Below are 14,523 nucleotides of genomic sequence, written 5' to 3'. Positions count from 1 at the left end.
TTACCAAACCATACACACTGCACAATTACCATTTGTGAAACCGCATATGAGAGAGCGCAGGATGTACGTGCTCATCACATGTTAAAGAGCCAATACCACTCCTGTCACACTGCCACTTGGTGCCTTACCACGAGCCACGCAGACCTTTCTGGAAAAAAAGGACTACTTTCAAGTGTTGAATAATGCTGAGATTCTATGGAGGTAAGTCCAACAAGCTTTTCGAGCCTTTGTTTAACATAAAAACTATTTAACTGCATAATAGTTATGCAGTTATAATAAAAATACATTAAACTACTTGAAAAGGCAACCCATAGAGCTTCTGTAGACTAAAAAAGAAAATAAATTTCAAGGAACCCCAAAACCAATCACCTGTACTTGTACATGAGAACAAGATAACATTTTTCCAACTCCTCTGTAGCAAATACATAAAGTGGTGTACTGGAGCAGGGGAGGCAATGGGACAACAACCCAAACCTTACTATAGTTATACAAGGTTGCAGGGTAAAAAAAAAATCAAGCTAATCCAAAAGGATAAAAATCACACCTCAGACAAAGCAGACAGAGTAGTCATCCATTTATGACACAATGTTTTAAAACAATGTTACTACTTTAAGCAGCTAAATCTCATGCACAATTAAACATGAAAATGAGTCTTAGGGTTTCAGTTAATTTTAAGTTTCTACTCCATATCTAAAAATCAATCTTAAATGACTATAAACATTTTGAAGTCCCTTAAGTATATCACTTCTGGAGTCAGAGAATTCTGGACACTTGGTAAGATTACTTCATCCCCAGTTACAGCAGAAATCAGCAAACCAAAACTATTTAAATAAGTGGGTGATACAAAATGAAATGTAACGACCTGACCTCCTGACTAGCTGTACACTGGGATATAGAACCCTTAAACAAAATTAAAAATTAAGTTTCATGTACAGAGTGCTTAATAATGTAGATTTGCTGCACAGAAAAAGACAATCAAATGCTACAACAGTAAGTGGTATGAATTCTAATAATTTTAACTACTTTTAGCTATACCAATTGTGTCAGAAGGAAGATTAACGCATAACCAGCATCTACAACTAAAAATCTATCTACCATTGTAACAACAACATAGGGAGCTCAGTTGGTGCTCATCCTGAGCATCCACCTCATTAAGTGGGAATTAAGTGGGATACCTCAACAGTGTCAACTTTAAATCAACACATTTAGACCACTTCCATTACAACTTCAGCAAGCAAGTCCACAAGCCATCAGAAATTAAGAGGGAGGAAGCAGATGTTTTTACCCAGGCAGCACGTCAATACTGCCAGCTAGCTGCCTACCCCCACTCTCCTGCGGGCCAGCCTCCAGCTAGCCCATGGCAGTGGGAAAGCCAGCACCCCCTTGACAAGACTCATGCCTTAAGTTTTAGCTTTCATATTTTTCATGTTCTGTACTGCAGTAGGACATAACTCTGAACTTCATATAAAGTGTTAAAGTGTTAGCAAGTTCTCTTCACAGTTTAGTTAGACAAAACAATCCTTTATCCAGCCTGAGAAGCAAGGACACCGTTGTAGCTTCAGGCCCAAAAAGTGTAAACAACAGAGAACTGAGGAGAGCAGTCTGGGAGGATGGGACTGCATAACCTGAAGCTGTAACTGGACAGTTAACCCCAATATATAAATGGACCAAAACTTGTAAAAGTGTGAAAATTTGTGGCACAGTGTCCACCTTGGGTGGAGCCACAGCCAGGCTCTAGCACTGCCCAAGGTTGATCCTTTGAGGACCTTTTAATAAATTCCTACTTTATTCCTTTAACACTGTCTAGCCTCTGTTTTGGGTAGCCTCACAAGGCATCAAGATGAACACCACACCTCAATGTCAGCTTTGGCTATCCTCTGGATACACAAGTTATGTTTCCGGGAACTTTATTAAGATGTGCATTTAATTCTTTTGAAAATTCAGCTATTAAATTGAGACAACAAATTCACTGACCAATTCCAATTTCTCTCAATCTACAAACATCATTAAATTCTTTATTTCTGCTTTTGTCTCTCAACATTACAGAAACAGGTCTCAGAAAATCAGAAGTCACATGCTTAGAGGAAAGAGCTACCCTGAACACATAGCTGGGTTAGTAAAGCAGCTTGATAAAACATACAGTGAGCCCAACCAGCTTAGCATTTGCAAGTCAGTTCTAGACTACTTCCACCTCCCTAACTGAAAGACAAATCTGGCCCAATTCCAACAGCTGGACTGGATGTAACTAATGCCTTCCCTCTTGCATGTGAGCATATCCTTGAGTACAATTTTTATATTTCACAACATAGGTGTGTGTGCAAAACAATAAAAGGTGATGTTTGTATAGATGAAGTAAACACCCATCTTCCCCAGAAATTGCTTTATTGGCCTTTTTTCCCTATTCCTTCCCTGACACCTCTTCAAAAGTACAAAATACTGCAATGCACGTGAAAATGCACAAGCCTCAGGAGCCAGGCTGATTTGGGGCAGGAAAAAAGCCCATCAAAATGCTTGTTTGCATACAATGGATGAGATGATTAAGACTGACAGCTGCCTATCTTTGGTTAACATCGGACGCTAAATATTCTCAATTTGCACAGACATATAATTTGTAAATTTGTACATGCAAAGTTGAGGCTTAAACTGATGATATTCTACTTGTTCTGAGAACAGCTGGCTTCAGATAAAAACAAAGACTAAGAACACTGACAGGAGGTGACACTGCTGTTCTACCTGTTCACACCTTCAAAGTGTATATATATCCCTTACTGCAAGAATTGCAAGTATCTCACAATACAGGAGAGAAGAATTCTGGGATAGCATCATGACAATCTGAATGCAACTACTTAATCACAATTGGAGGAATTAAAAACAATGATGCTCTGTACACCAATCCCATCTTGTTCTTTTGGACACACAAAAAGATTTGACCTTCACACCAAGTAAACCAAATGTTTAGTCCAAATTAACCCTTCTAGCTAGGTTTATTCCCTTACTCACCAGCATCATGGACTATTACCCATCTTTTCTCCCCTAACCAGTGTATGTTCCAGGCAGACTTCCTCCCCAAGCCTAATTTTGAAACTTAGTTAATTACCAAGTGCTCCTATATAAAGTTCCAAATTGTCCTTCCAAGAAAAAAAAAAAAAAAAAAAAAAGGGAATTTTTCCCAGTTGTATAGACTACAGAGTTAGAACAACTTCACTTCTGGCTTTGTTATCATAACTCCACATAAATTATGCTGACCCAGTTAAAAATGCAGGCAGGGGGCATGGATTCCACAGTACAAAGCAGCCAAACAAACTTAAAATGTGTCTGTACCTTGATCTGATACTCCAAGACAGTTTTATTTCGTTTGATTACTATTTGATCTAAAAGGTATTTGCTCTTCTTTTAGGTAAACATTCTATTATTTTGCAGAAGGTATTAAAACTTAATTGAGATTCCCTGTGTGCTGCAGGACCATAATATTTTAAATCTTCCTTTTGGCTTGTAGCATTTAACACAGTACTAGGTACATAAAGAGCAGAGTGCAGTGTTTATGCCACTCGTCTTATCTTACTTATCTTATGCCATGATTTGTCTGGGACCTATATTCCTCAGGGTTAATAAAGGCCACTAAAAGCAAACTAGTTCTTTTGCAGCTGGAGATGCCACACTTTTTTTTTAAATCCCCAATTTGGGGCCCCTGAAATTAAGCCCAGCTGCCTTCTGTTAACTAGTCTGTGGCAAGATAATTCAGGTATCTGAACATGGCTAGCCTCAGCAAACTGGATGAATGAGAGATCTACTATAACTCTTTTACTTAGTGGAGGGTAATGCCTCACTGAAGGCAGATTCTCATGCCAATATTGAAAGCCACAAACCTCCAATTATTATTGCTCATGATGCTGACCCACCTGAAAGCCCTGTGGAAGCAGACAGAGCTGCCCATCCACATTGTCTGCTTCTACTGCTCCAAAAGATCTTAGCAGAAAAGCAATTGCTGTGTTTATTTATTACCAGCTCTTTTGTAAGGATATTTTTCAAGGTCCTGATATCCTCTCTGCAACTGTTCAACCTTCATACTGAGCTACTACCAGCAAAGAAGCGAGAAATGAGCATTCCTGTTTTCATTCCCATATACCAATCATCCACTTTACAAGTACAAACTATCAAACAACCCTCAGGAGACTGGACTAGAAGCAAGTTGGCTGCATTCAACACAAATTGCACCAATACTGGAATACGGTGAACATGTTATCTCCTGGTTTGATATAGAATAAAAGAGCTGGAATTCTCTATTCAACATCACAACTCAAGGAAGGAATACAAAATCTAGTCCATTTCCAGTTACTACAGTTGTGTGAATCAAGGACATTATATCCTGTCAAAAGTTTTACAGGACTTCCATTCAGATGTATGTAGATCTTAACACTGTTAATCACACTTACTGACACCAGACCAAAGACCGGAACGCACCCATTTGGGCTCTACCTGAACGCAAAATCAAGTTTCCAGGTAATTCAACAGCATCCCCAGATAAAGTCACCAATGTGCAACAGCTGGTCTGCACAAACCAACAGATAGGCAGCAAGGATGACCAACTAATTCCAAGTACTACTTTTGACTGGTGGTCCTAAGTGAGCAAGGAACCTCTCCACAGAATGTCACAAAAAGTAGTGGCAATGCTGTCACTTGCCATCTCCATTTTGACACAAGGTCTACCTTGAAAAACTTAACTGCAGTGTTTGGTCATTTATGCTGCAGCCAAAAGAAACTGATGGACACCTGCATCGAGTTTTTCTTCTCCTCTCATCTCTTTTGGACAGAGAAGGGCATACTGAATTTCACAAAGATGCCAGCTCTGCCTTATCTGAATACTCTATACACCAAATAAACACCAAGAAGAGTGGAAACCAAGATAGTCTAATTATAAGTGATTCCTATTCATACTTCTTTTGAAAGTTAAAAGATAAAGGCTTCTTGACACATTAAATAGGTACAAGCAAATCCAAGGATTTGAGATTCAGTACTTTTATGTTACAGGAATCTGCTTTTGCCAGTACACAAGCTTCTAAAAAGGCAATTAGTTATTTCACTAAATTGCATGAGCAGGATAGAAAAAGCTTTAGAGTTTCCTGGAAAGAGAAGCTTAACCCCGCCTTGAGGGAGAACAAATTAAATACCTCCACCACTCCTTGGTCTTGCCTAAGACATGACACCTCTTCTATCCTCTCCTAAAGTTTCTAAGCAAGCATCCCTCCCATCCCTTTCGAGCAGGGAAAGCAGCAGACCTGTCTAGTCAGGCAGAAAAACCTGACTGCATCCACAAAAGACAAGGAAGCCCTTTCCCATTCCACAGCCCAGAAGAGTCTGAAGAAGAGTCTAGAAAACCAACTCAGGTACACTTTCATTTTTTTACTAACAGATGTTACCAGAAATCAAACCTACCACCTAATGTCATATTTCATAGACAAAATACCATATTCACTGGTGTACAGGACATCAAAGCAGCAAAGCCAAATTAGGATCTTTCATGGTAACTAGGTGCAAACAACTGACTAAAATTATGATCTTCAGATCAACATAAAGATTTAAATACTTTCAAATGTAAAAACTTATATTGTAGATTGTAGAAATTGTAGATAACCACTTTTAAGAAATTCATTACGAAATTAAGTGTTTGGTCAGAAAGGCTTCACAGATTTCTGGGGCAAACACCAGAAGACCAGAGATTCTTAAGCGTGCCAAATATTTATACTAGTTTCCCTTAGCAAGAAGAAAAATAAAGAAAACATACAAGGCTAAATACAGCCAGATACCTTCTTGTGCAATCTGTGTTTGAATAAAGACACTCCCTTTTCAAATACGTAAACAGTCTTCAACTGTAATACCAAAGTACCTGGAATGATCATTCTATGAATCCATTATAGATTTACAAACACTTCCCTGTGAACTGGGGAAAAAAATTTTGTTATTCCATCTATAAAATGAGAAAATAATTACAATTTGCATACATTCACAGGGTGCCATGAAAAAAAAAACAATAAATCAAGTCCCTAGAGAGCTAGGCTATATTCAACCACAGCAGACTTTTTTGGTATACTATTACATGGCCCAAATGAAATCAGATTTTCTTTGCTGTTTTTTTGAAAGATATAATCAAAAGGCAAAAAAAAAAAAGATTAAACATGTGCTAGCTGCCTAATTAAATCTATGAAGAGATCATTCTGCTCAAATGCAAGAGAAAACAACAAACCCAGCTGACAACGCAGGAAGAAGATGGAGCATTAGGAACCAGAAAATGCACTCTAGCAACATCTCACAGTCTTATGAACCTTGTCAGCTGCCCTTTTGATTTAATCATTTCAGTATCCTAAATTCTAGATGCTTCTACCTCAGTTTTTAATGTAACAGAAAGAGAATCCGTGTGCTTACATTACTTGAACATTTTGGGTATCATACTGCTCTCCTTGAGGATTCCTTCAGTTTCTTAAAATTCCAGTTTACACATCCTTCCACTTAAAGAAAAGATGCTATCACACTGATTGCACATGTCAGTGCTCCTTTAATGCCTCTTCTTGTCTGGAAGGTTGCTCCTCAGTGCTGTTTGATCAGTGCTATGAACACCACAGATTCTTCTTGCTCACCTGGCAAACAGGATCCTGATGAATTGCAGCAGGGCTCTCATTTCAGGACCCTCTCCTGATGTGGAAAGCCTCCTGTATCTGGCTGAAAGTCAGATTTTTATTGCAGAGAAATCACTACCACTGACTTTGCACCTAACATTACATGTGCATGAGAAGTGAGAGGCCCTGATGCTAAAAATCTGCATGCAAAGAGTATCTGCTGGTGAGTGGTGACTTCAGTTACCTAAGCAGGACACAACAACTCTCTGCAGAATTTCATCAACCTTCTGACTTACACTGTAGCTGACTAAGAAAAGGCAAGGACTGGCACTCCAGGAGCTGCAAAGCTGAAATCTGACATGGTACCTGGTCAGGAATCCCCAACTGCACCTCTGAAAGCCTGGGCACACACCACATTAGCACCCTAGGTGACTGACCACCGTCTCCTCACACAGATGAGCTCTGTGTTCCACACCAGCAAGTCTGCACTGGGGCTGGAACACTCAATAAAACACTTCTCCATCAAGGCTTACAAGACTTGAAAGGAAGCTGTTTTCCCAAGCGGATTTTGAGGATCACTTACTCTATCACCACCTCCAAAGTCCACCTGTTACTGAATCTGACAATAACAAAGGTTAAAAATGCTCAAGAAGAGGTCCTCAGCTGATGAGACATGACAGAGTATGAGGGAAATGAGTAATTCAGTAACAGGTGTTTGAATGAAGAAGATACAAATTTGTCTCCTGTTCTGCAGAAACTAGTACATTATATATTCCTATTTTGTACTTGCTGTACTTTTAAATACACACAAAATCAAGTTCAAAGCTGACTGCAACATTTGCTTAGCCTGAGAAGGGAGACAAGTGTCAGGTGAGCCAAGGAGCCTCCCCAGCAGATTTAATGGTGTTAACCAGATTGTGAAGGGATAACAATCCAACAGTTAAATACCACTAGACAAGATATACCTTCTCCCCTTCACACTGACCTCTTTGAGCCACCACTGGTCTCCAGATGTGAAGGGCTGGCTCAGGAAGCTAAGGGAGCAGAAAATTAAAGAAACATGAAGAGCTTTGCAACTCATTCACTCCAAGGCACAGACAGTTCTGATGCAGGAATAACTTTTTGGAAGATACCAGTGCTTTTGACTACCTACATGAAATTCTGTGAAATGGAATACAAAGCCCAGTTTCTGCTACTATGTTAGTAAGCAGGAACATCAATTCAGTAGCAGAGTTTCCTACAGCAGGTATTTTGGAAACAACTGACAGACTCTATTACTGGAAAATATACAGGTTTTGGATTTCTTTTTCAAATCAGGTCAGTTGATAATTTGTCTTTACTACTTGATGACTAACCCGTTATCTACTAGTTCATTGCCTCCTCTAGCCTGTTATAAATTAGATGCCTCATTCCACTTCTAATCCCACAACAAATACAAATCTGATCAGTTACTTGCAGCTGCTGTATCTTCCTAATTGCTGTCTTTTCACATAACGCTGTTTTAAAGGACAAAACATCCTGATTAGATATGCGCTGGAACAGTACAATTACAAAGGCCTCAAAGAACTTATGTAAAAAATAGTTAAAGAGCCCTTTAAAACTAGTCTGACTGTTACTCTGCTACCAGCTGTGACCAGACTAATATTCTACAAATTAAAAATCAATCCTTTCATAAAAGAAGCTCTAGAGATACCAGTGGCACTGCTATAGTGTTAGAAATACACAAGAATGAAGAAAAACAAATTCTGTAATTACCGGAAGATTACCAGAGGCTTGGTGTATCACAACAGCAAACAGCAATAATTGGGCCTCAATACAGCAAGCACAGATCCCAATCAGCTTATGAAGATTATGTTCATCACAAGACACCATCTCCAAATTGCATTCTCCACAGGTATTTTGGAAATAAACAACAATTTCCTAATGTATGTGTGTATTTAAATCTTTTAAAATGCCATGGATTCAACTGATTTTGAACCTCATAGAAAACACTACACAGTACATCTAAATGGACTTATCAGGTGGTTGCTTTCTGCCAAGAGTCACGAACATTTCACAGTGTTGAACTATTTACTTGCAGACTAAAGCTTGGAAAGTTCTGCAGCAATAGCAACCAAAGAGGCTTCCCACATCCGTACCTTACTTCCTACCCATGTAATTCTTTCCAAGGTACAAACATGTACACTTTTGCTCTCCCAAGAGTATATATATTGGGTTTAAAGGGTAATAAAGAAGCAGCTGGAGCTAAAAAACTCTGCATGAGAGTACTGGATCATGTATTACATCTAGTTCCCAACAGGAAGTTACCTTTCCCAACAGGAAGTTACCTGACACCTGTTTTCACTTTACCTACTGAGACTCAACAAGCCAGTGAACCTTACAGCAGGCCCACAGTACCTTAAACCCACCTAAGCCAGCTGTTAAATCCCTACTCCCTTCTGGTGTCCTTTCCTGTGTCCAAATGAAATGCAGAGAGCTGACCAATCCGTACTGTGAAATTTTGAGAGAAACTGCATTGGTACAAAGTAGCTGGGAGTAACAGGACTTCTACAACTGCTACAACACTTGCTTGTTTCATTAAGCCTTGGAGGGGAATACAGGGAGCCAGCGAAAACTCTCCTTAGTGCACAGAACAGCGCTCAGAAATGAGCTGGCAGCAGCATGTGCACTATTCCTAGCACTGTGCAGGTACGGAGCCTCCACTGCAAAAAGCCTTTGACACCTGACAGGAGCAGGGCTTTAAGCCAGGCTGTACCTTTCCCTGATGCCCAGAGACTGCACTGATCTGGCCTCCCCAGAACAACATTCCTGTGCTCACAAAAAATTGATGGCAGCATGATAGAAAAATGGGGCTGAATTCAAGCATCCTCAAAAACTAGATCCTCACTGTTAGCAATGCAGGAACAGTAAATACACTGAATCTGCCAGAGCTGATGATGGAGATCTGGGCTAAGGCCACTTGCTTCCTCTGCCTCATTTGGAGTGAAAATGCTGAAGGCACAGAATAAAAATGTATCCTTCAAAGTTCCTGATCCCAAAGGTGATCCAGACTTAAAGATCACACAACTGCCTGTAACTGGGAAAAATACATCAGTGACCAGCACTTCAGAAACTAAAAATCAAATAGAGCAGGAGCAGGTGAAAGATGACACAGTGGCTACATTTCCTTCTGGTAAATGGCCCTCAGCAAATCTCAGAAGGATAACCCTACAGCCTAACCAACAGAAGATCTAGGACTTGCCTTCTTTTGACTTACGACTAGGGGTATGACGAGTACACAAAAAGGAAATTTTAATCCCAGTCATTGAAGTGTTTTTACATAAAGTTATTCAGTTTATAAGACAACAACTCCCTTCTAGGTTTTGGGTTTCTTTCACTCCTTGGCTTTCTTTTAAATGAGAGCATTTAGAGTTTTCAATTTAGTATGCACTTTGCTTATTTCATGACCACACAATCTCATTATATCACACACAAAAAACACCAGCAAATCATGCAGACAGCCCTACAAATTATAACACCTCTGCTCACCAAGACTGTTTCTCAGTTTTAGTCAGGGATGCTGACTAATCCTGACAGAAAGAAATGGGCTGATTGTTTGATCCACCACCTTAAACATCAGAACTGTGAGTCAACAAATGGGTGCCTGCTGCTGTAATAAAGAATAAGCAAGAGTTCTAATCCAAAACATTGAAGGAGTAAATAATGTTAGGAAGGATGTTACTAAGCAAAGAATGAAGCTGAAGAACCGCAAAAATCAGAAGGTTCAAATTAGGTTTTCTAAAAGCTAGGCTAGCTTAGATATCAATATAAACAAATAAACACAGTTACAATGAGTGTCACAAATTAAGTGATTGCAACTGTTTAATTTTGTCCTGTGAAGCCTCAACTGTACTGGAATAATTAGTGCTGGATATTTAGGGAAAAAAAACATCACGGAGACTTAAGACTCATGTCCATAATCAACACAGGAAAGTCTTCTCATTTTATGTGTAACAATTCAAAAACCTCTTTCACATCTCAGGAGAACACAGAATTCAGTGAGGAGAGAACTGGCAGCTGTAGCCATGAGAGTCTTGGCTCCTTACTGATCAGCTCTGCATGCTGAGGTTAACTTTGTCTGCTGCTAATCACAGGCCAGTACCTATAAAAATAGAAAAATCTCACTAATTAAAGAAAGAACAAAAACTCCTATTAAGTGAAGAACACTTAAATTGTGGCATTTGATACTGCTATTATCCTTTCTGAGGACTAAATATTTTTTTTAATATTAATACCTCAAAATCAAAATTCCAGTTCAGTATCAACAACTTTACCTCCCTAAATGAGGAAGACAACAAAGAGGTATGGAACTTCCACCCAAACTTGAAACTAGAAGAAGGAGAATGAACCTGTACAGGTCAAAGATTCAGAACTTTGATTTCTGCTCAACACATCTGTTCCTCTGCTCTTAGAAATTCACAATGAGAAGCTGCATGGGGTGCAGAGCGAAATCCAAAAGTACTTATTTATCTTTTGTTTCCCTTAAAGTTGCATTAAGAAAAAGCAAAGACAATTATATGTCCCAGCAAACCCAGTAATAAAATATGAGTTAAGTACAAATTAAAGGAGTAAGTATTTTGGTCTGCCAGAAGAGTCTGTACCCAGAGGGGATCAATAGTAACTCTCAAGTATTTAATAGCAGTCAAAGGAAGATTATTAAAGAATGTGTTCAAGCCTGCTGTGTTCAAAGGCAATGACTGCTTCCAGGCAGAAGGTGACTCAAGTGCCACTGTTTTCAAACTGATGCTGAGACTGTACAGCTTTGAATATTTTAAGTTATCCAGAGGATATAATCTAGAGATCAGACCATGATTTATTATGCCATCATTCTAAATACTTCATTTCTCTTTGGTGGAGTTTGACAAAATGAGGCAGTGTCAATCAATGCCAATGAAAGCACTGATGCCTCCTGATTTCAAAAGCTGAGCACAGAAAATTGGAGGCAGGTTCTCTATGTCAAACCCTTTACTGCAGTACAGGGAGCAAACCAAGTGTATTTAATGGCTGACAGTTGGGAATTAGGTATATTTGATTTAGAAAACAAACACTTTGTGAAGAGCCAATAACTTTCACTACGCAGAGACAATCTGTGCAATCAGCAGGTCAGTCTGTGTACCAGCTCCTCAAGAGAGGCACAGTAACTAATGGCAATTATGTAGCTCTGCTGTGCTCATTCATTCTCCACTCTAAACTTAATCAACATTGTTTTACTTTTAGAGGCTTAAGTTAGATAAAGTTTACTCCAGAAGGGTATTTCTAACATGAACTTTTAAATACCCGGATCAGAAAAGAGTCAAAAAGGAGGTTTAGTAGAAAATCTAAGATATTTAATACAAATTAAGCTGTTTGGAAAGACACTGAAACATTTCCAATCTTTAAAAGTCCTTTAAATGAACCTATATTTCATTTTAGCATCTCTCCATGGGTATGTGACTTTAAAATACCTCTGCATTTTATCTATTTGTTAGTGCAAAAGAAATATGTTACCTAGATTTGAACCCTTTTCAAAAGCAGATACGACAGCTTTAACTGCGTTACTGGAGCTCTGCACCACTCCTAGGCTCGGCCACAGAAAGGGAATCACTCAGCACACTGGAAGCCAACCCTAGGGATATGCTTCTCCAAAAGAGCAAATACACTACTCCAAAATAATTGCTTCCCCTTCAGGGGGAAATGAGAGCTAAGCCACCTTAGCTGGTCTGGCAGAAGGCAGTCCATCCCCTCCTTCCTCCCCATGGAGGCAGACATTCAATTCCCCCAGTCTTGGGCATGCTATAATATAAGCAAGCATGGATGACAGATCAGTTCACACCAGGCACGAACATACCTAACCTTTCCCTGTTTAGAGCTCTGATGGATTCAGGCCAGTGACTGAGAAAGCAGCAACAAAGCCGGTAACCAATACGGAGAGATGAGACAAGGACAAAATGAATGAGGAGCAGCAGGGAGAGCCTCACTGGATGAGAAGGGGAAAAAGAAATGCACCACGCCCCCTCCTCACCCTGAGAAGCAACTGCTAAACAGAAGGATGGGCAATTTTTAGTTACTTTCTAACATTTACTAATGTTAGCCATAAGTGTTGAATTTATCATACTCTTCACAAGCAAGATTTTCTGTAAGAAAGATTCACTGTTGCAGACTTAAATAAAAAATAAAGATTACTTTACACTGTGAATGTCATCTTAAAGACACTGCTGCTGCTAAGCCTGACCTGCATAAAATTGTCTCCATGCAAACAATAGCAGTAGAAGTGTGAATTCTCCTAAAATACAAAATGTGCTTTCAGAGGACTAAAATTCCAGTCTACCGATTACAAAAGTTAAGTGATAAAATCGACAGAAGCATGGAAAACACCCTCAGGTGAAGTCAAAGTAATCTGACACATATTTAGGTTTTCACTCTAGCGAATCCTAAGCCGATTTCAATCCTAGCCTGATTTCAGAGCTCCCTCCCCCTTCCTTTCCTATTACAGAAACTTAAACATGAGATTTGGGATTTCCTCTTTCAATTGCGAGTAGAGCTGAAGATGTGTCCGAAAATGACACGCTGATTCGAAGACCTCTGGAACATCTCTAGGGAATAAGCTCCCAATAACCCTGAACCTCTCAAATTCGGGGGAGAAAACTATTACCCCATCAGCCTTACCGAGCACCGCACTCCTTCCCCATTTAGACGCAGACGCCCAGCAAGCCATTACTGATGTGCCTACCAGCATTTGAAAATAAGATATAAAAATTGAAAAGAGGGGTTGATACACGGTAGCACAAGGAACAAAACGGGCCAGCACAGCACACCGTAACCAGGCTCACCGGAGCGTGGGAGCGGTCCCCGGCACCAGCACAGGCCCCCGAGAGCGGCAGCGGCACGGCGGGCCGAGGGCAGGGCAGCCCCGAGCCCCGGCGGAAGGGCCGCCACCGCCTCGGGGGGCGGCACAAAGGCGGCCGGCACCATTGTCCGAGGCCCCATCCGAGCCCCGGGCACGGGGAAGGCGGCGAGACGGGGAGGCCGCCGGGCCGGGAGCGGGGAGCGCCGCGGGAGGAGAAGGTGCCGCATCCCGCCGGCCCTGCCCGGGCCCCGGCGAGCCGGGCGGAGGGGCCCGCGGGCGGCCCGGCCGCGCCAACCCTTCCCCCGCCGCCGCCTCCGCCCCCCGCCGGCCGCGCCCGCCCGTATGACGGCGAAGAAAAAACCCCCCTCAGGCGTTCCCCCGCCGCCTCCTCCCGCCGCGAGCGCGGCCCAGCCCGGCCCGGCCCGGCCCCTCCTCTGGCGGCCGCCGACGGAGGCCGGGCCCGGCCGGGGCCCCGCCGGCCCCACACGCACCTCCGCGTCGCGGCCCTTGTTCTTGAAGCTCTTGATGCGGTGGCTCTCCAGGCCGGTGGCGGCGGCGTTCTCGGCCATGGCGGCTCCCGGCGGCTCCTGCGAGGCGGCTCCGGCGGCTCCCGGCGGCGGCTCGCGCGAGGGGCGGAGGGAAGCGGGACGCGCTCCGTGACGAGCGCGCGGGGGGGAAACGGGCGGGGAGGGGGAAGGGGGGGCCGCTGCCGCGCGCGCGCGCCGTTGCTGAGTGACTGGGAGAGGGGTGGGGGGGGCGGGGAGCGGGCGGCGCGAGCGCACGTGACGCGGAGGGCGGGCGAACGCCGCCCAATCGCGGCGCGGCCTCGCGGCTCTGGTCCCGCTCCCTCACCACCCCGGTCCCGCCCCCGTCTCGCGGGGCATTCTGGGGAGTGTAGTGCGGGCGGGCGGCGGCTCCGCACGTGGAGCGGCGGTCCGGCCGCGCGGGGCCGGCTCGACGCCGGGCGCTCCGGGCGAACCGAGGGCCTGACGGTGCTGGGCAGGCAGAACCGCAGAACAGGTCCGGTTGGAACGGACTACAGTGGGA

General features: G+C 42.5%; 1 protein-coding gene across 1 annotated transcript in view; it reads right to left on the bottom strand.

Annotated features, from left to right (window-relative positions):
* KPNA3 (karyopherin subunit alpha 3) overlaps positions 1–14,144 on the bottom strand; it is a 47,850-nt gene extending 33,706 nt beyond the window's left edge. The window contains exon 1 of the mRNA XM_059493270.1: positions 13,968–14,144. Coding sequence (XP_059349253.1) covers positions 13,968–14,045 — 78 coding nt within the window. The 5' untranslated portion in view covers positions 14,046–14,144. The remainder of the gene's footprint in view (positions 1–13,967) is intronic.
* Between the last annotated feature and the right edge of the window lie 379 nt (positions 14,145–14,523).

The sequence above is a fragment of the Ammospiza nelsoni genome, chromosome 2, assembly GCF_027579445.1.
Source record: "Ammospiza nelsoni isolate bAmmNel1 chromosome 2, bAmmNel1.pri, whole genome shotgun sequence".
Lineage (NCBI taxonomy): Eukaryota > Metazoa > Chordata > Aves > Passeriformes > Passerellidae > Ammospiza > Ammospiza nelsoni.
The sequence above is the reverse complement of the archived record's forward strand: the minus strand, read 5'-3'. Positions and strand labels throughout refer to the sequence as shown.